Source organism: Colossoma macropomum, unplaced genomic scaffold (assembly GCF_904425465.1).
Source record: "Colossoma macropomum unplaced genomic scaffold, Colossoma_macropomum, whole genome shotgun sequence".
Classification (NCBI taxonomy): domain Eukaryota; kingdom Metazoa; phylum Chordata; class Actinopteri; order Characiformes; family Serrasalmidae; genus Colossoma; species Colossoma macropomum.
In genome coordinates this window covers 34,479,842-34,506,842 of record NW_023494785.1, presented here as the reverse complement: position 1 = coordinate 34,506,842, position 27,001 = coordinate 34,479,842, and the positions used below count along the sequence as shown (strand labels likewise).

The 27,001-nt window shown below is 38.6% G+C and overlaps 1 protein-coding gene across 4 annotated transcripts in view; it reads left to right on the top strand.

The window, feature by feature from the left end:
* spidr (scaffold protein involved in DNA repair) overlaps window positions 1–27,001 on the top strand; it is a 56,468-nt gene that overhangs the window by 23,988 nt on the left and 5,479 nt on the right. For all 4 annotated transcript variants that reach the window (XM_036592108.1, XM_036592125.1, XM_036592117.1 and 1 more), the window contains 9 exons: window positions 316–496; window positions 7,482–7,692; window positions 8,064–8,284; window positions 15,955–16,113; window positions 20,940–21,027; window positions 21,563–21,685; window positions 21,864–21,923; window positions 22,511–22,694; window positions 25,386–25,514. In XM_036592108.1, coding sequence (XP_036448001.1) covers window positions 316–496; window positions 7,482–7,692; window positions 8,064–8,284; window positions 15,955–16,113; window positions 20,940–21,027; window positions 21,563–21,685; window positions 21,864–21,923; window positions 22,511–22,694; window positions 25,386–25,514 — 1,356 coding nt within the window. The remainder of the gene's footprint in view (window positions 1–315; window positions 497–7,481; window positions 7,693–8,063; window positions 8,285–15,954; window positions 16,114–20,939; window positions 21,028–21,562; window positions 21,686–21,863; window positions 21,924–22,510; window positions 22,695–25,385; window positions 25,515–27,001) is intronic.

Sequence of the window (27,001 nt, the reverse complement as noted above, 5' to 3'; positions counted from 1 at the left end):
GTATATATATATATATATATATATATATATATATATATATATATATATATATATAATGTGTATATATGTATGTGTGTACAGTTGTCCATAGTCACAATTTAGTACAAAACTGTCCACATAATCACACCTGTTTCTTTGAACTGCACACTTATTATTTGCAGGATAAATATTTTGTTTCATTTAACTGATATTAGTGCATTTTTCTGCTTGGAAGAGTACAGAGTTTAGTTCTGCTTGGAAGAATATTTAATATGTAATTTTTAACTTAGTTGCATCCATATCTGCCCTAATTGTGTTTTGTGCGGGCTGTTTCAGAGGAAAGACCAGGTGTGTTAGTGCTACATGTGCGGAACGTGCGGGACCTTTGTGGGATGCAGGCTGCGTTGTGCGAGAGACCTAACGAGAAGGAAGAGCCATGTGTGGCTCTTTTCAGCAAGGATACAGCCACTCACTTGGCACCAGCTATAGGTGACACTATCTGTGTCTACCCACCATGGTAAGATGCTCCTCTTGTGCTGAATGTATTTTTTAACAGGTAAACACAGTCATTGTCACAGTCAACACTGTCACCTTTTACTAAACATTGAACAAACAAAAGTGTCTGAAAGTCTGAGACAGATTACATTAGAATTAAAATAAAAACTTGTACGGGCTCCCGAGTGGCGCAACCGTCTAAGCGTTGGCGAGTTCGATCCCTGGTGATGCTACAGCCATCCGTAGCCGGGAGTCCGAGAGAGCACAGTTGGCCTCGCTCTCTCTGGGTGGGTAGGATGGGCCCTCCTTCTCCCCCCATCACTTAACGCGATGCTAGTCAGCACAGGCGTCTGTTAGCTGACGTAACAGATCTGGCGGTTGGCGCTTTCCTCCAAGCGCGCTCGGCTGCCCAGTGACGTTGCGTGAGCGGCAGCTTGAAAAGAAGCGGTGGTTGGCTTCACAGGTCTCGGAGGAAGCCTGTGTTAGCCTTCACCCTCCTAGCGTTGATAGCATCGTGTGATTGGGGGAGTCCTAACTAGCGGGTGGAATTGCAGACGACTAAATTGGGGAGAAAATCGGGTAAAAATAAAAAAAAAATAAATAATAAAAAATAAAAACTTGTAAGCTAGTAACATGAGACTGTATAGACTGGATTGTAGAATCAAAAAGCACAGTGAATAGTGTTTTGTTATTTATAATAGTGAAAGCATGGTGAAAAGTGTTTTGACACTACACAAGCACACACCTCTGTAGATCTCTTTTGTCAAACTAAGTCCCAAACATGAAAAGAAATAAATACATTTAGTGTTTGGTTCATGCATCATTCAAACATTAGAATTTTTTTTTATTGCCCTTCTGTTTTCAGTGTCATTCAGTAGTCAGTGATGGTTTTAACCTTGACATTCTGTTGCATTTCACCCCTTGTGCTCTAATTTAACGACGTGTATGAACATATGCATGTATGAATGCAGTATATGTGGTGACACTGCCTGTGTTTGTCTAAAAAACTATTCATAAACGTATGCACATAACGTCTTATGCAAAAGTTTGAATGCTTCAGGTCAAATTACATGTTTTGTTAATTTCTTAGGTGAAAATAAGTTCACATTCTCTTTAGAGAAGACAATCCTTAACATTGTAATGAACAGTTACTCTTAATTTGCTGAATGTAACATATTGGGGGAAAAAACATAGAATTTTCTGATGCATTTTGTACTGTCTTTTGTTTTTTTTAATATAATAAACTCATTAGATAAATAGAAATTTGCACTAAATTTGCAGGAAAAAATGCCACACTTAAGTTTGTTTCCTGTAGATGATGTGTTGTCTAATTTTTACTTAGCAGTTCAACAAAACATGTCATTTGACCAGAGGTATTACTATTTAGCATGTGACTGTGTTTAAAAATTATAAAAAGGTAATAGTTACAGAATAAATATAAGAAGAACTGCCTAAAGTAGGAGAACATGTAAGGAAACCGGCTGAGCTTGGCTCCAGCTATGGAGGAAAAGATGCTCAGCTAAAACTATATCTACCAAGACCAGTTGATAGCCAAGGACCCTCCCCTCTGATTCTCTCTCCCTCTGTCCATTATCATTTACGCCCACTCTGTCTCCCACGCTGCTCCCACGTCATTGCTCTGCTCCAGGGAATGATCTGCATTCCTCTTCCTGGCAGCTCTATGCTCATTTCCAGCAAGCCAGGGGGAAAAACACAGCTGGATCCTTTTTTCTCTCCTCTCTCTCTTGTGCACTCTCTCTCTTTCTCTTGCTCTTTCTCTGTGAAGGAGCAGAAGATCACAATAGCTCTGACTGACGCCAGAGGAAGGAATTGAAAACACATGCAGCCCAACTGTTATTGCCATATTGCTTTCAGTGTGCTCTGTGTGTATGTGTGTGTATGGACTGATTAGTTTTAGGTGTAGCTGACCCTGGAAAGCCCATTTGGCTCAGCTGATCCTGGAAAGTCCGTCACTTTGACATTAACTTTGACCTCTACAGTATTTCCTCAGAAATGTGGAACACTGATGCCATGCATTTTATACATCATAACTCTTTTTGAAGATTATGTATTTGTGTTTATTTCATCTAAAGTTGGTTCTTGTGAAACAATCTAAAGATTTTAAGAACTTTTCTGCTTTTCACTAGCCACTTTTATCATGCTTTATCATAATTCATCTGTCATTCATTCATTAATCTTCTTAAACCACTTGATCCAGCTAGGGTCGTGGTAGCATTAGGGTAAGCAGATAATCCCAGAAGACCCTGTCTCCCCTCTCTTCCTCCAGCTCATTCTGGGGGATCCTGAGCTGCTCCCAAACAACTTGGAGATGTAATCCTTCCAGCGGATCCTAGGACGACCTTGGGGTCTCACCCCAGTTGGCTTTTCCTGGTAAACCTCCAACAGGAGGTAGCGAGGGGGCGAGGGGGCACCCAGTTTTTGATGGCTGTTTTTAAATATGGCACTACTAGTGCGTTATGTAAGTGCATTGAAGTGTTGTGATACATATTGGGTATGTTGAGAATGTTTTTAAATGTTGTGATATGATATTTTTGCCATATCACCTACCCCTAGCTTGGGGTGTAGATCTCAAATCTCAGACCTCACAACAATTTGATTAGATTCTGATTCTTTAGGAAACAAATCAGTGCATCATGAAAGCTTGCCTGGGGTCTCACCCCAGTTGGCTTTTCCTGGTAAACCTCCAACAGGAGGTAGCGAGGGGGTATTCTAGTAAAATAGGGACCACCACCCTGGTCTGCCAGTCCAAGGGTATTGTTCCTGAGGTCCATGAAACATTGCAGAGGCATGTCAGCCGTGACAGCCCCACAACATCCAGAGCCTTAAGCATTTCTGGGCGAATCCCATCCACCGTTGGTACCTTGCCACAGAGGAGCTTGCCAATTACCTCTGTGACCTGCCATGGAAAAGGAGTCTGACATCCCAGAAGGCTCAAGCCCTGACTCCCATGAGGGAGGCATGACTCTCAGGTTTAGGAGTTCCTCAAAGTCCTCCTTCCATCGACCAACAATATCCTCATTCGAGGTCAGAGTTTCTCCTCCCTTGCTGAGTACAGCTTGAGCAAAGGTACTCTGACCACTCCTGAGGCACCGGACAGTTGACCAGGATCTCCTTGAAGCCATCCGGAAAGTCTTTTTCCATGGTCTCTCCAAACTACTGGATTTTGTTTCTGCCACCGCTGCTCTTGCTGCCTCTTTTGCCTATCGGTACCTGTCTGCTGAGTTGGGAGTCCTCCAGGCAAACCAGTCTCTAAAGGCCTCTCACTTTAGCTTGACGGCCTCCCTCACCACCGGTGTCCACCAGGGGGTTCTTGACAGGCACCAACAAGCTTTTGGCCACAGCTACACCTGGCAGCTTTTACAATGGAGGTATTCCATTCGGACCCCATGTCCCCTACCTATCTTAGATGAGAAGTTCTCCTGGAGGTGGGATTTAAAATAATTTCAAGCAGGGGCCTCTGCCAGTCATTCCCAGCACACCCTCACTGTTCAGTTGGGCCTACCAGGTCTGACTGCCAGTCTTCCCTGTCATCTGATCCAACTCACCACCAGATGGTGATCGGTTGACAGCTCAGCACCTCTCCTTACTCCCAGGCACTCGCCAAGGAACACTACCCTCGGGCCTTCAGACCCATCTCCACAGGTCTCGGTAACCCTCTACAGGCAGAGTACACAATATATTGTGTCCTTTGATCACAGGGATTTTGGATCATGTTAGTCTGGTTCTGCACTCCAGACCTGTTCGACTTGGGAGCCCCTACCAGGAGCATACTGCTTCATGACAACTTAGGCCTGAAGATTCCTAGACCACACAAGCCCTTCCAGCATGCCAAGGCTGATTTATGAATAGTATATTTTTGCAATACTTTTAATATATGATTTGATTAGCTAACTTACATTAGTTAACTAATCCGTTTCATATTTTTAGGCTTGACTTGTTTAGCTTAAACAGATCACCTTGCCCAGTGAAAGCACTTTGTTCTAATCCAAATATTAGTGGTGCTTTTATTTTTTTTGAGCATCCCTGGCACCCTACATCAGGATCAGGAAGCAAGCTGAGAAAGTTGTTCTGATGCTTGTGTTGTCACAATTCCAATTGCACCCAGTTTTTGATGGCTGTTTTTGAATATGGCACTACTAGTGCGTTATGTAAGTGCATTGAAGTGTTGTGATACATATTGGGTATTTTGAGAATGTTTTTAAATGTTGTGATATGATATTTTTGCCATATCACCTACCCCTAGCTTGGGGTGTAGATCTCAAATCTCAGACCTCACAACAATTTGATTAGATTCTGATTCTTTAGGAAACAAATCAGTGCATCATGAAAGCTTGCCATGCAGTATACATCCAATTTAAACACAATTTAATTCCAGTTCATTTTTTTGGTACATTATTTTTTTAATTTTTTAAAAACATTTCCAATTCATTTTTTTCAAAAACTGAAACAAATGGAACCTTTTAGACCAGGACTGCCCTGCTTTATGTGACTTGTCACGTTTGCAGTTTATCTTTAAATCCGACCTGCAAATAATTTTTTCTGTAGCTAAATATTTACAGCTGATGAGCTGATGAGTAAATTTGCTTTACCCACTAGACACTGTGGCTGGTTATGCAACATAAGCTGTACATAAGCTGTATAAAGTGTATAAAGTTGGCTTAGGCTAATGCATAATAAAAAAAATAGAAAAATAGAATCCTGCATGCAAGACCCATAGTTAGATTTGCCTTCATGGATTAATTCTTGATATGACAGTCGATACTGCATATTAGGTTAGAACATCAAATAAATCCCTGCAGTTTTATCCTAAAATTAATACTAAAATAGCAATATATTTATACCACTACTACTAGTGATTAGTATAGTATACAAATAGTAATGCTACAACATATACTAATATATACAATTAGTAATAGTAATATTATTACAAGAATAATAACAATAATGACGAACAAGTTATTTGAGTTTGAGACCTTTTGATTTGAACAGTAGTGTAGTGCTCTTTTTTGTTGTTCTTATTATTTTTACATTTAACATAGCCAAAAAAATCAACTTTTACTCTGTTGAATATCATTGTAAGTGGTTGTAATTGACTCTAACATTTCAAATTTGTTGTTGTTGAATCCTGTGCATTTTTACAGGCTTAGAAATAACAGCGTTGAGTAGAACTCCCTGTCCTAGATCTCCACCATCTCTCTGCTGTTCACGGCACCTGGGCCACACCCTCACCTGTGGAGTAAAGCTCTGCCGTCATCAGCCAATCTGTATTTACTTTACTTCAGCACTTCCTGTTTCAAGGCCAGATATTCAAGTAGAGCAGAATAAGTACACTTTGTATCCCAAATTATGAACATCAGCCATTGGTATTCCCCTCAAAGCATTTGCTTTCGCATAAATGTTTGTGGTTTTATTTTTTTTAGTCCAGTTTAGTCCAATGAAACTGGAATCCTTTTTTCAATCAAAATGATTAACTCATGAAAGCCTATTTTTTGAGAAATTATATAGATATAGATTGATAGATTGTTTTTGATAATTCAAACAACATGTCAACATGATTTAAGAACAAAAACTACAGCTTTTAGATGGAGGGAACAGTTAGTATTCATGTTAAGTATTAGTTAATTTATTTACTTGTCTGTTCTTGCAAAAGGACAATACTACTATCTAAAACCATGAGTTATCTTTGTCACCTCAATGATTTTTCATGTGCCCTTTTAATAAGGTTCAATTAATAAACTGAAGAAGTTGACAAAAGAGCTTATTTGGACTTTGCTCTCCCTTTTCTTGTGAGGTGATATTGCGTGGTCGTCATATTTGCGCTGAGCAGGCGAGGGGCTCCACCTCTCCTGTGTAAACTTGCCTCGGCTGGCTGCTTTCCAGCTTCCCCATTCAGCCAGTGGTTCATTCGGTTCAGAGAGAAAAGAAAACCTCTCTTCCTCTGGCCTCTAGTCAGCTCTGTTTCATGGCTTGTTGGAGTCGTGACGTATCCATATCATTATCAGACCTAGTGCGTCACAATGGGAGGGCTGAGCAGGCCTGATCTTGTAGTAGAGTGGGCAGGAAATGATTTGTTTACCCCCCCCCCTTTAAGGATGGGGGATAAATACTAAACAGAATTCCCTTTGTGAGTGATTAGAACAAAATGACAGCTTTTTTTTCTGATGGTACATGAGCTATGTAAAAATGTTTTGTTGATCATCTGTCCTTTTTGGTTACATTTTTGAATGATTCAAAGTAAACCCCAACCAAGGTGTCAACAATCCAACAGTATCAGTGGAAATTTTATTTTATTTATTTATTTTTTTTGCTTTGTGCACATGGATATCTGTAATCGCCTGAACACACAGTCTGCATGCTCACAATATTGTGCTGGTTTGTATACCACATAGCTTTCTCACAGTGGATTATATCATTTCACTGGAATGGAAGAAGGCATCTTGTTGATCAGTTAGTCATTCTTTATCAGCATGCTGTCTGCTGTTTCCCATACAGAGCATACAGGGGCCTAGATCTACAGTCGGTACTTGAGGATATTAAAAGACTCCTTACCGTGTGTTTGAGGGCATGTGCGCCTTGTGCTTTTTAGACAATGAAGATTAGAATTTCTAAGGGTTAGATGGTTCTCTTAAAGTCATGATGAAAGTTCATACAATCCATTCATGTAGGGAGGCAGATTATGTTCTGCCATCTGATGATAATGTCTTTACTCTCTTTTTTTTTATGTATTTTTATTCTCTTTACTGAGAATAGAATTGCATATTTAATCCAAAAAAAAAATTAAAATCAAGTGATCACTCTCGTACAAACTCGCTCACTCACAGATTATTGTAATTACATGAAAGAACCTTTCTTAGTCTGCAAAGTCCTTTTGTTTGAAAGGAACCTTTTTGAGGTTCTCTCACTGTAGCTGTAATTTAGTTATTGCTTTTTTCATCACCCCCCCCCTCAGGCAGTAATAATTTTTGTCTAATTCTTTCCTGCTGTAGGCAAAATCTGATTGTTGAGGGAGAGCAACATCCCGTAATCCTGAACACTCATTTCAGTCAGAAAGTTTTATCAGGGGTAAAGCAGGACAGCAGTGTTATCTGCCCAAGAGTTCCATCTTCAGAGGAGATTAGACCCTACCCCTTAATCAGGTGCTTATGGCAGAGCGAGAAGTACCTCAAGTCCACTCAGAAATGTAGCCCAAGCAAACAGGTATGTGGTTTAACTTTCTTCACCCTACATTGACTTGAATCTATAACCAAATGTGCAATTTTTTGTAGAAAATTTGTCCACAATAGGCTGGAAAGGTTTCCAGCATGACCTAAGTAATATGAATGTTGAGTGGAAGGATCCCTAAATATTCATGCAAGAAGTCATTACTTAAAAACAATTTTGCTTTTTTGCATTACTTAAAAATAATTTTGCTTCTAAGATGCATCAGCTGTTATGTTAAGGACTTCTTTTGTACACGTTATACTGAATTATGGACTAGAAAGGATTTTCAGTGTAGAATCTCCATTAAGTGTAGTTTACATAGGTCTAAATGGAAAAAAACAAAACTTTTTTTTTTTCTTTCATTCCAGATGTGTGCACGAGCCAAAAGTGATGCAGGAGGAGCATTTGAGTCTCTCCTGGAGGCTGTGGAGACTTCCTGGTCATCAGGATCTCTCTGTGGCCCTTTGGAGGTGGTGGTTCAGAGGGTCTATTTCCTTCCTGTCAAACACTCCTCTACCACAAACACACTTAGACACAAAACTGTTGGCAAGCCTCTGCCTGGACCAACACAACAGCGGTACATTGGCAGGTACTCCTTGTAATTGCATATAGTGATTTGATATTGCAGGAGAATGAAAGTGACACTTGTTTTGAGTGGTCCTTTTAGATTAAACAAACACTCAACAGACTCTCAGTAACATGTCAAAAACATATGAGGGTTAGGGTTAGGTTTTGGGTTGAGGCTAAGGTTAGAGTTAGGAGTAGGGCAAGGGCTAGGGTTTGGGTAAGGTTGGGTAAGGTTAGGTTTTGCATAATGGAAGTAACATATTAACAATACATCTACTTAATGTAAGTAATGTATCAATAGTCCATCTACAAGATATTTACTTCAGTGTATTCAGATGCTTCACTACTGTTACCTCACTGATATGTTGTTGATGTGTTACTGATAATCTTTTAAGAGTTTATTAATCATCTACAAAGGACCACTATAAATAAAGTGCTACGGAATGTTACTTACCTTTGTCTAACTTTTGTATGTCAAACTGATGTTTATGGCATCATATTTATACCTCATGAAGCACAGTTATTGCTGACTACTGAAGAGTTCCTAAAGGCTTAGATGAACTTTGTGATTTCATCATAAGAATATATAGGGATACCAATAATGATACTTTTTTGTTCTTGTCACTTCTTAGATAAAGCCAGTAAAGATTAATAGTTCTTCATTTTTACCACAGTACCAATCTTTGCATTGGTCTTGGAAGAGAAAGTATGTTCTGATTTGGACAAGGACTAGGGAGCTGTACCCCCACCCCAACTGTCCCTGACAGCTTTGTCCCCATTCCTGTGTTTCCCATCACCATTCCTGCACACCCCAACAGTGTCACCAACCTCTACTGTATGAGAGTGATCTCGTTTAATATGAACAAAGGTTTCACTCTTTCATGCTTGTTATGTAGTCGAATTATGGTGGGTTAAGCATATGCTTAAAAAAAAAGGTAATATTTCTGTTAATAGATGTTTCATTACTAATGGATGCCCATTAACATTTGTGAAGAATGTATGTGCTTGCATCACAGCTTTCAAAGAGGTGAAATGGGTTATTACTAAAAGATTTTAAGCTAAATATTATTTTATTTCACCCTTTAGTACCTTTTTAAAAGTGGCTAGCTGGGCATGTCTTTATATTTTTGACTGTAACTTTGTGATAGATCTGCGGGATGGTGTATTTAATCTTCTGATTTGGCTACCAAGTGATGTTTGTTCCAATTATCATAGCCTGACCAGTGTAGAGGTCATCTAGAGAGCTATTAAATGGTTTTTACATATGTTTCTGAGTTTGTGTGTAAGAACACCATGTGTTCAAGAGGTTGTTTACTCATACCGTTCATGGTTATAAACCACGCTGTAGGAGTTCCAAATCTTTGCTGAGGACATTCACCTCTCCAGGCAGGAAAAACTTCTGCTCTAGATGCTATCAATGACTAACTATTGAGCCCCTCCCTGTACATGAAGTTCTCACTCACGCTACCCTCTCTCACTCTCTCTCTGGTCATATGGCATGACATGACAAACTGCTCTGCATAGTCAGTGATCCATGGTCTCGTACTAGGAAGAGAGGCAGGCGTAAGAGATATAAATAAAGCTGTCAATAACGGTTTTAACCTGTGTTTTTTTCTAAAGCCAAAGTTTTTTTTTATAGGTCCCTTGGCTTTTATGGTTTAAAGATGTAGACATGTCTGTGGTCAGATACATATCAAAGGATCTTGGTGCTTGTCTCTGTTATGCGTCAGAGTTGAAAAGCATGAACCTTTTCTAAAGGTCTAGCCCTTTCTCCTGTCCTCTCCTATCCTTTCAGGCATGTTGTTTTGTTGCCATACTGAGTAACAGCAGAGGGTCTAAACTGTTGATGGAACAAGTTGAGATGCACATGCTCATGTGACGGAAAAAGAGACGTAGCTAGAAAGTGAACGAAGGATTTAGACAGCCAGAAAGAGCACTAGAAAGAGTAGTGTTTGGAAAGAGAGTATGTGAAAGTCATTTGACAACTTTAGTTAACTTGTTCTCTGTCAGATGATCTAATACCTTGTAAACATAGGAACACAGGAAGCTTGGGCACCACACCATGGTCTGTGCATGTGTGTGTATCTGAGGATAGAATTTTGTGTGGAGCAAGAGTCTGGACTTAAATTCTTGTCACTGATGATGAGAGTGTCTGTGTTGGCTAATGTGTGCCTATGGCCTGATGTCCCTGGCCGGAACATTTAACATTTTAGCCACTAAAAATGTAGAGCCTGTGGCCTGAGTGGCCATTTGCCATGGAGACTTTTAACAAACCACCAGACCAATTTTCACACATTCACAAATATCCACTATTATTAACAAAACCACTACAGGCTTTTACTATGAAAGAGTTTCCACAGCAGACAGACACTAAGTTCATTCTTTGCCTGGACACAATACACAAATGTTCAAAAGCACAGCCACAGTTTCTAACACAAAAGCTGTTATAGCACAGTGATCTTCAGCGATCCAAAAAACAGAGTAACAGGGCCAATTGACCAAAGCCTGACAAAAAAAATAGGTGGATCAGCAGGATCGAATGGTAAAAATCTACAAATTTACTTACTTTGTTGTGAAAAATGAGGCTCCCTTCAACTCCCTCTTTGGCTTTACTGATATAATAAAAATTGAGTGGACATGGAGGAATGCTAAATGTGAATGCAAATGTATCTGTATTTTTCTGGCCAAAAATTCATTTTGTCCACAAGATTCATTGGTTTGGTGACCTGAGTGGACAGTGAACATTTTGATATCTATCTACCCTCATGATGATAATGATGATTAAGCAAAGGCTAGCACAGTCACACATGTAGCAGCCTCTTTCTGTGTTGTCACTCCCTCTGTCTCTGTTTCATCTCTGTTTTTCTCTGTTCGTCTTACACATACCTGCCATGGCTAGATAAATACAGGGCATTGTAAGGGCCTCATGGGTTTGGCCCACATAAGAGAACATCTAGAGGAAAATAACTTGTTGGAGCCCTTAGGCTTATTATAGACTCAGGAGATTTAGCTTTTTGAATTTAGTTTTTTTTGAGGAGTGAAACTGCTCAGAAATTGTGTGGGAGAAAATCCTGGTGGATTGCAGTAGCATGCAGTGTGTATGTTGGGTGCTAAGGGCTGTTTTACTCTGCAGGAATGAATGTGGACATTAAAGTTGTCAATATCAAAACATTTTCAAAATCTCAAAACTAGTTTTCGTGGAGTACCATTTCAGTACAGGAGCAAAAAAACAGTGCCTTTAAAACTGTACAGTCTGGGTACATCCTATCTGTTTTGTATTTTTGTTTTGTATATTTTCTGCAGTAGTTTTATAAGATCTCTCTTTTGCCCAAGGATGTGCTACTTTGTAATCTTTTGTTTTAAAATGAAATTTGTATTTTTCTGAGCAAAACCAATCTGTTGTATATTAGAAATTAGTAGAGTCAAGACATTTCAACATACACTTTAAGCCAAAACATACACTATACGGGCAAAAGTATGTGAACACCCCTCCTAAAATCAAGCACATTGCCATGCGGTCTCTGTAAACAAATGTTGGCAGTAGAATGGGTCCTACTAAAGAGCTCAGTGACTTTAAACATGACAGTCATAGGATGCCAAGTCAGATTGTGAAATGTCTGCCCTGGTCAACTGTAAGGGCTATTATTGTGATTTGAAGAGTCTAGCAGCAACAACATATCAGTCATGATGCAGTAGACCATGCAAACTCACAGAATGGGGCTGCTGAGTGCGCGTGGCATGTAGGAAGAAATAAAACACTTATCCTCTGTTGCATCACTCACTGAAGAGTTCCAGACTGCTTCTGGAAGCAACATCAGCATAAGAACTGCGTGATGGGATGATGGTTCATTAAATGGGTAAAATGGGGTTCCATGGCGGAGCAGCTGCACACAGACCTAAGATCACTATGCGCAGTGCCAAGCACCGGCTGGAGTGATGCAAAGCACACTGCCACTGGACTCTGGAGCCGTGGAAATGTTCTCTGGAGTGATAAATCACTCTTCACTCTCTGGCAGTCCGATGATCAAAGCTCGGTTTGGTGGATGCCAGGAGGATGCTTCCTACAGGAATGCAACAGTAAATTTTGGTGGAGGAGGATCTTGGGCTGTTTTTCAGGGTGTGGGCAAGGCCCCTTAGTCCCACTGAAGGGTAATGTTACTGCTACAGCATACAAAGATGTTTTCGGCAATAACATGCTTCAAACTTTGTGGCAGTAGTTGGGGAAGGCCCTTTTCTGTTCCAGCCTGACTGTACCCCTGCGCACAAAGTAAGGTCCATAAAGACATAGTTCGATGAGCTTGGTGTAGAGGAACCCCAGTGGCCTGTACACACTACACCGTACACCCTATTGAACACCTTTAAGATGAATTGGAATGTCAAATGTGAGCTAACACTTCTCATCCAACATCAGTTCCTGACCTCACAAATGCTTTTTTGACTGAATGGGCACAAATTCCCAAGACTTCAAAATCTTACGGAAAGTCTTCCCAGAAGAGTGGAGGCTATTATAGCTGCAGAAGAGGGGATAGCTCCATATTAATGCCTGTGGTTTTTGGAGCAAGCTCATATAGGTGTGATGGTCTGCTGTCTACATACTTTCAGCCATATTGTGTTTATTCAAAACAGAGTCTTTATAGGAAGATCTGTTCACTCGGTGGCCATCTTTGCAATGCCGCCGGTCAGTTATTTCCAGCCATACAAGACCAGACTCCTCTGTCTTTGAATGGAGAGAGACCAAAATACTCTGAACTAAAGGCCAAATGATCATTTCAGAAACATATTTGAAATTACCAGTCAAATCTTTCTAAAACCTTATAAATAGTTTTTAGCATTTGGCTCAATAACGCACAAAACAAATGATTTTTCAGGTTGTTCTTGCTACTGCACTTGCACAGATCTCAACACTGAAAGGGGGCTTTCCCTGCTAATGCCGCAGTATCGTCGACCCTTCTCTGCACGTGGCATAACCAGCAAGCTGATTGGTTCTTTTTCATGAGGGATGGGACTTTCTCTGCAAACAGATGTTATGATAAGTGTTATGAGCTTTCCCATTTATTTTAACCAGTGTATGGTCTCTTCATTTATAACGTGACGAAAATCAAATCAAATCTCAAAATTAAATATCATATTATACCTTGAAATATGTGTATTGTTACAGCCCTGCTATGTTTTACTTGAAATTTTTGGGTAATGTACAGCAATGTTTTGCAATGCAAATATTAGCTTTAATGTTCATAGCTTTGTAAATGGTATATTTTAAATTAATAATTAAATGATCAAATTAATATGCATAAGACTTACTAAGAATTTATATTAAATCAACTTTATACCCATTTCTAATATAACTGTGAAACTGAAATAGTGTGTGTCTGTCCATAGTATGAATGATATGGGTTTGCATGTATATATTAAAGAGTTTGAATCTAACTGAAGTCTCTGATAGTGTCTTACAGCAGATTCTGAGGCCTCCTTCAGCTTGATCAGATTTTTTAGATAGATGTGGTCTTGTTTGTAGTATATTGCCTGGATAATATAACTGTTTCTTAAAAAGTATGAAATGTATGCATTGTGTATGAGTTGTTTATTGTTTGTCGACAGGGCCAAGTTTTAACATCCTTTATTTATTTATTTATTTATTTATTAATTAGTAGGCGTATGCATGCACTGTGAAATGTATATGTCACAGTGCACGGCATGTGTATGTGTTTGTCTATGTACACCCACATCCTTCAGCAAGTTCTTTTTGCGGATCACTTGCGATCTTCAGATAATACATCCCTAGTTTGCAATCACTAGCTTTTACTTTTAAACTTCACTGAACTTTTTGGGGGGGCGTGGGTTAGCGTCTAGAAAATAATCAGAATTTGGTTTTTGCTCCAAGACAATATTTAGTTCCAGTAAAAGCTACAGAGTATAAACAAGCTAAAGAAGTGCTTAGTCCTCTTTAGAGAAAAGGAGGGGAGGGGATGTTTTCAAGAAGAGGTTAGAACACAATGTGCTTGAGGTGTCTGATTTCAAGCCTGTTTATCACAAACTGCTTCCTCATTGGTGAATTCAGTGGCGGAAGTAATCCCTCCCACTTTACCCCTACCAATCCTGTTTCATGGTAACATTCTGTTGGGGAGAGCTACTCTCGGGGTGGGTGTGTGTGTGTGTGTGTATATACACGCATGCATGTGTGTGTGGGTTTAAACAAGCTCAGTGGTGTGCAGTTCCAGGAAGCGCCCCCAAGTTGCTGTGAATTCCTGCGATTACTCACAATAACAAATTCCTGAAGGTGGCCAGCCACTGCAGCTGGCCAATGGCAGCAGCCCAGTGGAGTCACTGACAGCTTCTTCCCCTGGAGAGTGCTGTGTGGGGAGACGGGAACAGAGCAGGGGAAATGGAGGTAGTTGTTTATGTCGACCTGTTCTAAGCACGCGGTGCCTCAGTTTCATTCCTGCTCTGTCACCCCCCCCCCATGTTCTCCAGTTTCATTTAGACACACACAGGCCCACACAGGCCGAAACAAGCCTCACTGTTCATGACACTGAAACCATTTGACCCTGTCTGCCTCTTAAACTGGGACCTGTCATCGCAGATATTCTCTGTCCAGCGTACATCTCTGCATACAACATTTAAACTTTGTTTCTAGCTGGTTTCCCTGTCACAGGTTATTTCAGATTTACTTTTTCTGTAGTCACACATCACAGAAGTCTTTTATGGAAGGATAAATCTGTCTTTGGTCTGTTATCATTATTAGAGAGGGGTTGTTGGAGAATGGGTACTTCGATGTCAGTGCCAATTGAGGCTGTGTATACTAAGAGTATAGTCATGTCGCTACATGTCATGATTTTGTTTGTGCTTTTGTTTTTGTATTAAGTTACTTGTTAACTCTTCTGAATTTAGGACAATGCTAAACATTGGAATATTAACCATAAATATAAAAAATAATTTGTTTCTAGCCTGACATTTTTCCAAACGTCTATTTAATATACACTTACTACACTAATATGCCGCTACCCTGTCAGCATTACTACTTTGCTAAAAATGATCCACCACCTAAATAATGCAGTAGTGGTCCTGTGGGTGTCCTGACCATCAATGAATAGGATTAAAGAGGGCTAATAAATTGTGCAGAGAAAAAGATGAGCTATAATTGGTGATTGCAGGCTTACAAAATGCACCTGTTTGGTAAATGGACCTGATAAATTGGGCATTAAGTGTAAATACATTGTAGAAGTACCTAATAAAGTAGCGAGTAAATGTGTAGTCCTAAATTTCTACTTTTTAGAATCAGAAGGTTATTGTGGAATGTGATGGACCAATAATGTAGACAAACAGTTCAAATTGTCTTTTCTTTAATTATACCCTGCACCGAAAACACAGATTTTAAATGTTTTTATCCAAAGTATAAATTGATTTGGGAATATCCAAATACAGTATATCTACAGTATGCTAATTAGAGGATTTCAGTCTGACACCTCCACACACCACATCACAGGTCTGGTTCTGGCTTACTGATGTTCCTCTGACACAAAGTTAGAGGATAAACTCTTAAATCTAAAGAAACAAGGTTGTTTGCAGTGTTGTTCACTTGCCTGAATGAATCATTTTCATGTTTGATGTTTACTGCAACTTCCAGAGCACACTTTTTTAGGGTTGAAGTAACATTTCTTTTGTGTTTTACAGTGAAACTCTCTTTCTGTGCAGGTTTTGTATGCTCGTCCAAGATGTTTATGGCATGTTCAGTGAGGTGAAGTTGCAGTATGTATCTTCAGAAGTGGAGCTAAAAAACCACATGGAGCAGCTGGAAGGTAAAGTGTGTGTTCTGCAGGGACTGAAGGTGATCCAGCGCCTCACTCGTGAGAGGTAATCACCATTTCATCCATGCATTCTGGATTCAGATTTTTAACTTATGTACTTTTATGCTAAGGACAAATTACAGCATCAAAAATAAAAATGTAAAAAATGGCTTACTAGTATAATATAAATAATCATGTGTGTCAAGCACTAATTTCAATTTTTTTTCGTTGACTACCATACTTGGTTAAAAGGTTTTCAGTGTGCTTATTTTTGTATGTCGCAATAAACTTGAACATATTATGGTCAAGTACTCTATTGATGAGAGGAATATGATGTGGTGACAAACTTACAGCTACAGAATTTGTCTGCGCTAATGTAGCTTATGTTTGTTTTATCTATCTCGATAGCTGCCTTCCTCACCACTCACTCACTGTTCAAACTCCTCAAACTTTAGCCTCACGGCTGGTCGGGGGTCAGGAGCTATGACGTTGCTGTAGTTCTGAATCCTGATAGGCTGTATCATTTTGGCACTAGCTGCAGAGGAGGCTTCTCTGCAGAATGCTGCTGCTGAGGAAGCTACATGGGATGCATTATACCCTGCAATGATCCTTTTAATTAAGCCATACCGATGGGCCAGCAACTGGCCAATCAACTTGCCTGATATACTTTTCTACTGACCACAGGTAACGGGCTGTTGATTATGACAACGCTGAGCGTCACACCACACAAGGCTGGTGTAATTATTGTGTTTTGAGGATAAAAAATCTATTTATAATAGGCTATTGTTTTAAGCTTTCATGAAAATCTTGCATGTTAGGTTTTTTATTATTTATTTAATTATTTATTTATTTATTTTGCTCTGCCCAATCTCATCTCTTCAACCATGCAGGATTTTGTTCCCCATTATGATCACTGACATTTTGCTATAATGTGGTTCACAGAAGGTAACAGCATAATATAAGTAGTTGTAGGGAAGGGATATATTGACATTCATAATTAATGTAAATGTTTAGTGATGCTCCCTATGCCATTTTTAGTTCTTCTTTGGATGTAAATAATGCATAAAATATTTAACAATTTATTTTTCATCTTGGATTATTTTTATGCTCTAAATTTCAACTCTAGATGTATCTAGCAAGAGTGCATTGGTTAGCTTAGCAGTACCAAACCACCAGGCAAATAATGGGAGATCACATTATTAGTGTTGATCAGATCATAAACACTTATAGAGACATGATGTCCTGTGAAGTCATGTGGCCTTTGTCATTCCTCAATATAACTTGTATACATTGGAAATAAATGTTGTGCTTCAGGCCCATGGTGTAACAAGTTAGGATACACAGCAGGAATTTACAAAAAGTGCACAAGACAATATCGCGCAGGCTATGAAGATGAGAATATACTAACATAACCACAAAGATTTTACCACAAGATGCAGACCTGATCAGCCTCATCAGCAGAAATGCTAAGGTACTTTTTTTTGTTTACTAAATAAAAGGCATGTAGAGTTTTGGGAGAAATGAGATGAAGATTTACTAGTACCGCAGTCTTAGAATGAGGAACGTGTGGAGGAAGAATAGAAATCCTCTTATTCCAGCAACCTCATCTGGGGCTGTCAGGATCATGAAATATTAGTTGACAATCAGTTGTCAAATAAATAATTGCGATTGACGAGTTAATTATCTGTTCTTAATTATTGCTTGCAGCTACAAGTACAAGCCTAAAGTAGTTCTACCAACCTGTGCACACTTTGCATGGCAAGTACACATTTTGACATCAATGTATGTGGGCGTATGATTTGTCGTTCTAAACTAGGCAGAAGCTGGTGATGCCTGTGAGTTCAGTTGTGCGCATGCTGTGCTCAAGCCTATTAGTAAGAGGCAGCAGCAGACCTGCTGACTTTGGGAAAATGTTTAACGTTAATAACATTAGCTTGACGTAATTTGCAAACTAGCTAGCAAGAGGCAGCAGTACTCCTGAAGTTTAAATTTAAACCATAAACATTATCCAAGATGAAAAATAAATTGTTAAATATTTTATGTATTAAATATTAATGTGTTATTAATTTAGAGTAATAAGGTTTTTAGAGCAATAGAGCAATTTAGGTTAAAATAGTTGACAAATGTGTCCACAACCATGCAACTATGTTATTTACCTTTAATACATAAACAGCTAGTCTTTAACAAGACAAGTAACAAATGCCTCCATAGACCTTATGGCCAAATAATTTCATGCCCTTCCATTCAACCTCCACACTAAAATAAAATAAAAAAAAAAACAGTTTAGCTTTTAACCTTTTACATAACTTTGTTTTCATGGCAATAGATTAAAATAAAATAAAAAAAGCAATCACAATTAAAACAAAAAATTCACCAGGCAGTCCGGCTGATGTGCTCAGGTACGCTTCTAGGTTGCTATTTGACACTGACACGTATGTGCCAGCTTTGCAGGTCATGCATTCTGCTTCCCACGGATCCCAACTGAGATGAAAACACAAGAATTTTTCTGTAATCCATCTATAAATTTACATTTTCGTTTGGACATTTTAAGTTGTTCAGCACCATGTGCTACTATTGACAAGCTGCTCTGACTCTTGGCTGTTGCTGTGGTGCCGAGGGTAATGATTGAAACGCAGTATGACCAGTGTGTACGTGAAGGGCGTCTACATGACTGACCAGTGGTGGCATGTGGGAAGGCAGGCAGAAGAAAGATCAAAGCAATACCAAAACACACACAATGAACGGGCAGCTATAGAAAGCAAAAGCAGAATCCCAGCCGTTTTTGGTGATTTTGAAATCCTGGCTAGATGCTTCTTTTTTTTTAGGTCCTAAAAGAGGACATGTCCAGGAAAAAGAGGACATATGGTCACCCTACTACATAGCTTACAACATATAAACATGTTAGAGAACCAAGTTAGAAGTTATAACATTTTTGTTGATCATATTTTTTTTTTTTTTTTTTTACATCATTTACATATTTACAATTATTTGCCTCAACCCAACACACCCAGTTCATATTTTATTTGTTGTGTTTTAATGTTATTGTGAATTCTAACAACTGAAATAATTGTGGTCATCTCGAATAATGTGATTAGGCGATTATGTAATAATTGTGTCTAGCCTAACCTGATCAGTGAATCATGGTGGCATGGGCATGTATAGGTAAGGTGTCAGCAATTTATAAACATGAAAATTTGAAGATTATGTTAGATTATTATACTTCAGGTGCTATAAATTAGGCTGACTGTGTGAAGGAGGCATCATTCGTTTCATTTCATTTGTGTGTGTGTGTGTGTGTGTGTGTGTGTAAAGGTATCTGTCTGATCTCCTCTGCTCTGGATATTTACAGTAAAATGTTAGTTCCTAAATTGTTTTTTAAGCATGCAGTTGTCTCAGAGTGTGTGTGTGTGTGTGTGTGTGTAAAAGTATCTGTCTGAAGGGATCTCCTCTGCTCTGTGGATATTTACAGTAAAATGTTAGTTCCTAAATTGTTTTCAGGCATGCAATTGTCTCAGTGCTGGCCATAACAATATACTAAGACTAATTAAAGAATAACAACAATAATGTAATAATAGATCTTTTATTAGTAAAACACAATATATAACTTTATATTTACACAAGTGATACTTGAGTAACATCCTGTTGCAGTGTATTCCTGTCATTGAGATTTGGCACCCTTCCATGGGCTTCTTATATACTAAAGGCAGCATGTGTTAGTAACTATTAAACAAATGTACTCGCTATTTCCATTTACTTCTATTCAGAGGTGAGGACTGCCAAAAGTGTAACCTCGAAAGCTCACTGCATTTCTCAGGCACCCTTATTTGTTCCCTGTGCCTCTATGTAACAGTTAAGCTCGGCCCTTTGAAAGCCACGTCTGGCTGGACTGGAAGAAGCAGTTGAGTGGGTCAAGTGTGAGCTGGCCTTGGATTAAGAGGCTGTAGAACTAGTTCTGAACAATGAGTCCCTGCTTTGCTGGAACAGACACACAGACACTTTAGCACCAGCTTACACTGATCCCTGCAGTCTCAGGGGCTTTCATGGCCCCCCAGCTGTAGGAAGTAAACAGCCGTTAGTGTGTCTAACTCAGCTTTCTCTCTGTTTCTTGGTGAAATTCCTGATATATTTGAGCTGTAGTTTGGTCCCCTACTCATTGTCCTAAATGGTATCTAAGATCGCTGTCTGCTATGTGTGTCAGCGTGGTATCATTTCCTGTCTAGACAGGTTTCTGCCTGGCCACTGTATGATTTGATACATACAAAAGATACCTATATCTGAGTAATCAGTTTAGATTTCTAAAAATGGTAATGACGGAAAAAAATCAGCTTGTCATAGTGACGTTGAGTATGTCTGTGCTTGTGTGCAGGTGTTTTATAACTGTGCATCTGTGTGTATGAGAATATGAGGGAAAACAAGCCTCAGCTTGCAGGTGCACCAGATCAGATTGTCACTTGGTTTGTTAAATCTTTTTTTTCCAGGCGTCAAACTAAATTAGGCTAATGAATGTGCCACCATAAACAGACACAGGCTCAGTCTCGTCTTTTTCATTAACTCAACTTCTTGTTGCTTTAGCAGAGTTTGTGATTAAATCCATTTTTGTTCAGTACATATATGCAAAAGGCCTCCAAGGTATTGCTGTTCATGAGACTTGCGTCACTTCCAGTTTTATGTGAATAAGTAATACCAGATTAGTATTAGTTTAAAAATAATACAGTAACTGCAGAAAAAAATTCAGATCATTCAGATTCAGGAGAGTTTAAAGCTCATCCCGACATTTGAAATTCATCCACATATATTTTATACAAATTTTCTACTCAACGTAATTATACAACTGTGTCAGCTTACCACTGATCAAATGGCTGAAAAGTGACTATTGTCTCTTTTTCTCTGCAGATGTACTAAGCTTTTCAGTTTGATTGACAGTTTGTGGCCTCCTTTGATTCCTTTGAGGGTTCATGGAGAGCAGTCATGCCATCAGACAGTAGGTACCCTTAGCCAATACCATTCTGCTGCCCAATATACTTCTCTACATTACAGTGTGAAGGTTTTTCTCCATTAGTATCCATCTTCTCTCTCTTGTCTGACTATTAAACATTGCTTTAGTCAAACTTCAATGACTAAAGGCACTATAATGGCACTATAAATGAGCACAATATACTTCTACCTTGTTCTTAATTTCTTTTGTAATAGTGTAGATGGCAAGCTATTTTTGGAACCATTGCTATTTTTGGTGCTCTTTTTCATACCCTTTGCCACAGTAGATGATTTTTTTTGATCCATGAGGGTCAACAACCTTTTGCCTTGTTTAATTTGTCTGTCCTCTGGTCCTCCGCATGATACATAAGGGAGTAAGGGAGTTGTAATTGGTAGACACTGACATCGTTGGACCAATATTATAACATTCTCATGCAGATAATAACCTGAAGAAACTTTTTGTCATAAACTATGCTAATAGCCTTGTTTTGATCAATTAGTGTGATTACTTTTGCTGATGCTGAATGCTTGTTTTCTTGTAGGACAGAGTCCCATCACCCAACTTCTGTTATAGACTGGCTGGACAGCAGGGCTCTGTGCTACCTCAACATGTGTCCTCACTATACCGGCCACCTGTCATTCTCACCCTCCAAGAGGTCTTACAGGTGAAATACACACTCCCATTGTTATTTATTTGTTATCTCAAAATCAAGTTGTCATTATTAGCCTGACCTTGAATTGAATATCTAGACAAATGTATAGTTCATATGCAAATAGTATGAATAGAGGCTGTAAGTTGTTTTTTTTTATATATATATATAAAATATTCTTTTTCCTTTTTAGAATAAGCCTACTAGTGGCTGGTGCAGTTTCAAGGCAGTTGTGGTGTATAAGAGAGAACAGGTAAAATCATGATGATTCAAACGTCCTCACAAGTGGTGTTGTATTAATTATTAAAACAGCATAAAACCGCATTTAATACGTTTACATGTCTGTTTTAAAATATGTTTGACTGTACAAAACAAATGACTACTCTTGTGCATCTGTAATTTATAATTTACTTTCTGTAAGTTACTGGTTAATGTGCTTTATCGTTACTGACAAAAGAATTAAAACACTGTCCCTTTTCTTCAAACCTAGCTTCCTTTTTTAGAAAAGTAGCAAATCCCTTAACCAGGTTTGACTTTCTGAAGAATATCTCAGTGATCTAGTGTCAACATGTAAACAAGCCATATAAAGGCTTGATGTGCACTTAACTGCAGTCTATGGTTTCATTGTTCACTAGCAGTCTGTGAAGTCTTTTTTTGAAGGATTTATGAATGTCTTAGAAACTCTGTCTTTCAAGAAAATTCTTTCTGTGAATCTTATGGTGAGTGTAAGCATGTGTATGTATGTACAGGGTTTTGTTGTGTGCATACAAGACATCTAATGGTTTATTTTCCTCTGGGCTGCATCTAATATGCTATTTGCTGCATGCTGGTTGCTTACAGAGCGTAGGAGAGGACCTCTTGCTGTTTGTCACTGACCCCAGCCTGCAGAGCGCAGGGAGCACTAGCAGAACACTGCCTGTGTATGTGAGCACCTCTTGCATGCTCCAGACCTGCATCAGAGAGGCCATTACATCCCCCCATCTCAGACCAACACTAGTTTTTAGAGATGCAGTGATGGAGAATGGTAAGCTGCCTTTTAAGTGCGTATATCACCTTATATGTGATGTTTTGTACAAATATTTTGTCACAACTTTTGGCATAAAGTGGGATTAATGTTTGTTGAATAAAACGCATTTTATCTGATGCACACATCAAATCCTAAGTATCCAGTAGTGTAAATAAAATTTAACTAATTTGGCTAGAACCAGGGAATGTCCGTTTTCTCTCTCGTGCTCATAAATACATGCTTAGATTGGTAGATGCATTTGGCACAGTGACAAGACCTCAGTGAAGCCTAAGTATCTTCTAAGCAATTAAGTTTTCCACATGTGTAAGGGCCTCCTCAGATCAATATGATACTAAACCAAAACAAAGCAAACCAAACTTTTATGTATATAGCTATTTTTGTGCAAACATCCCGGTGCAAAGTGCTGTACATACTAACATGCAGTTGGGTTAGAGTTAAGTAAGAAAGAAACAGACAGGTTAACAAATGAAATTAATGTTAAGAAGAAAACATTGGAGTTGAACTGAAGCAAGAACCAAGGCAAAATAAGATCAACAATAAAAAACATAAAAAAAACAAGGTAAAAAACTCTATTTTGGCTATAGAATTGGGCAGCCCTCCAGTAATTGTAATATCAAGAGGCAGGCCCCATAGACACTTAAATAGGGTTTCAGTGAGAAGCAAATGTTAGTGTTAAATTTAGTTCTTGTTTCAAATTGTTGCTGAATCAAAAATATGATTTAATACAATAAATTATTAAATAAAAAAACAATAAAAGGAAAACGATCTGACATTGTTCTGGCTGGGATGACAGGACAGTGTTACTCTGGAGCCATTTTTTTTCCCATTAAGCTGCTTAGGCTAGTTCATTAAAAGCCCTAGCTGTTAACAGGGGTGTGAAGAGTACTGAAAATCTCTACTTAAATATAAGTACTGTTACTGTAGTGATAATTTACTCAAGTACAAGTAGAAGTATTAGTAAATAAATTTACTTAAGTAAGAGTACATAATTAGTGTATTGAAAAACTACTTAAGTACTTGAGTTACTTTTTTGTATTTCTGCTGTCACAACCTGAAAATATTTCTGAGCTGACTCGGCTACATCATTGGAAATAATCTGTACAGAAAAACACTAAAGCAAAACTTTATGTGGGGGGAAAAAAGTTCTGAGAGCTGAGACTGATCACAGTATGCTCTGCTAGGGCACATTTACACAGCTTTCTGTGATCTGTGTAAGGAACAAGGTTTACATTACACTGCATGCATTTCATGGTTAGATTATTATATCAGACTTCCTAGCTTATCTGTTTCCAATAAAGTATTTTAGAATCCCTGAAAGACTTTGCAGAGGCTGTTACTGTCTATTTAAGTTAATTTAAGAGAAAAAAAAACTAAAATTATGAGTAGATTGCTTAATTAATAATGTAATTTTACTGAGAGTCCTGCTGCCCATCAACTCCCTTGGACTCTAGCTTACGTTAATAAGTGTGACCGTGTACAGACAGTAAACATATTCACAGCCTTCAAGCTGTATATTTTCACTGATATCTGTTCAGAATATTTCTACCATTAAAATCAGCAGCAACATCAGCAGTTTACCCAGCTTTGATTTTTACTGTAATGTAATTCACTAGTAATCATGCTGTACTTCATACAGAATCAGACATTATTACTTCATTTGACAGTTAAAGTTAAACAGCCTCTCACAGTTAGACAAACTCCAAGACACAGAGAGAAAGAGAAAGACACAAACAAAGAGAGACAGAGAGCGAGAGAAAGAGAGACGCAGAGAGAAGGCGAGGAGGTGGGGAGGGATCAGATCAGGCCAGTCAGTTTAAACAACAACAGCGTGACAGAATTACTGTCCAGAGGTGATGAAGAGCCTGTATTGGACTAGATTTCTGTCACAGCCTTTCACGACAGTTTATCTCCAAAACAGCAGCTAAGCTAGGCTGTATTTTAAACGGTAAACTGTAGGCTATGGGCAACACCTGTGAATTAAAGTAGCTGACAGGCACTTGTAATAAAATATACGCAACAGATTTTATGTTTAATAGATGGAGGCATTATAAAAGAAAGAAGAAAACCGTAAGCACGGTACCTGTTTAGCTTGCATCAGCTAGCTCGGCTAATGCTGCCTCAGGCTGGAGTCGAGTTGTGAAAGCAGAGATCTCAGAGGGCTTTGTGTTTGGCCCCTGATAATAACGCTGTTTTCTTTAGTTCATACAAAAATGAATACAGATGACCGTTTGGATGTGGTCTGTTCATCATATGTGCTGGTGAAGTTCTCCTCTTTCCTGCTCCACTAAGATAGACATCTCTGTAGTGTTTTTCCTGTCAGAGCTGCTGTTTTTTTGATTGGTGAATTTAACCGCACTTTGTTCTTATTGGTATATGAGCTGATACACTCATAAGAGTAAAAGTACTGTGATTTAATTCTACTCCAAAAAGTACCGTTACAGGGAAAACTGTACTCAAGTACAGTAACGAGAGTAAATTTTATTCGTTACACATCTGCCTGTTAATGGCAAAGAGCAAAAACAAGGCTTGTGCTGCTGTGAGTCTGATTCGCACATCAAATCCAACAGTATCCAGTAGTGATCTTTTGTCATTCCTAGCCATGATTTACAACAAATTTGCTTGCGCATAGCTTAAATTTGTCATAGAAAGTTCTTTGCTGAATTTGCAGTGTGTCTCTGTTATATGCAGGTCGAATATTTTGCTGGGAGCAGTCTGTGATCAAGCTGGACTCTGAGCAGAACTTTTCTTTGCTGCAGCCCATTCTGCTGGACCAGCTAAGCTCAGAGAGCGCAGCCTGTTCTCTCTGCACTCTTACAGGTTAGTACATTCCAAATCATTTCAAGATCAGAATTTTAAAGGGCAGCATGTCAGTTACCTTAAAAACAAACCATTTATCCATCTCTCTCATTGCTTCAGGGCTGTTCTTGTAACTTGTCATGTGCTGAACTCTTTCCTCCAGGAGCCTAGTTAATCTCTAATTCGTCTGTGTTTGTTTCTTCTCATGGCATTTGATGCGTTTTTGAGGAAAACAGTGTTAAACACCGATTTTCTGACAGTAAATGGATGAGGGTATATTATTTTAAAGTAAAAAGTAACCAGTTTGGCTTGATCCAGTGAATGTTTCTTTTTTTTTTAACTTCTGTTTTTTACTTTTCTCTCTTGTGCTCCTCATACATATTTTTAAGCTAATATTGGTAGATTCATTTGGCACAGTGACCAGACCTCATGGAAGTAATCACATACTGCAATTACAGGCATCAAATGCATTGCAATCACCTAAGTATCTTTCAGCATGGCTGTTTTCCACATGTAAAGGCAGACCTCAGAGTCAGAATTTGTGTGGTGTGTTCCTGGAGATAAAGCAAAGCATCTGCCTGAAAAGTTCAGTTGATCTCTTCTTATCAGTAAGGTTTTCCACATGTAAAAGCCTCCTCGGGTTGATAGGATACTAAATCAAAACAAAGCAAACCAAACCTTTATTTATATAGCACTTTTTGTTCAAACATCCCAGTGCAAAGTGCTGTACATGCTAACACGCAGTTGGGAAGAATTAAGTAAGAAAGAAACAGACAGGTTAACAAATAAAATTAATATTAAGAAGAAAACGTAAGAGTTAAATAGAAACAAGTACCAAAGCAAAATAAGATTGATGATAAATAATTAAAACATAAAAAAAACAAGTTGAAAGACCTATATTCTCTCCATATAGGAATATTTTAGTATTATGTTTAAAAATGTCCAGGGACTGTGCAGCCCATAAGTAATTTTAATATTAAGAGGTGGGGGACATTGCCATTAAAAGTAAAGACACTTAAACAGGGTTGAACGGTTTGGAGAAAAATATAGCAATTTGTCTGACGGATATTGTGACTGCAATTCAAATTCCAATTACTTTTTAATAAGTTACGTGCTGTGTTATTGGGTTAATTTCCCCACTTAAAACTTGTTAACACAGCTTTGTTGATAATGTAGGCTAAAATCAAATTGGCAACTCATGCAGTCTGAAAGCTGCAGTTTTTCAAATTGCATATTTTGATATAAAAACCATTACTCATTCAGCCTACACTTAAGTACAGGTGTAAGGTGTGCTATATTTAAGGCAGCCACTTAGTATGAGAGTAATGGTAACCTCTCTGATCTTTTTATACTACACCAGGAAGAAGAGCGTTGCAGTGGTCTGGTCTACTAGTAGTATAAAATGTAAATCAGCTTCTCTGCACAGGTTTGAACGGAATGGCTGCCTTTTAGCACTGTTTCTAAATGGTGATTAAAAAGCTGCAGTAGAGAACATTAGCGCAGACCTC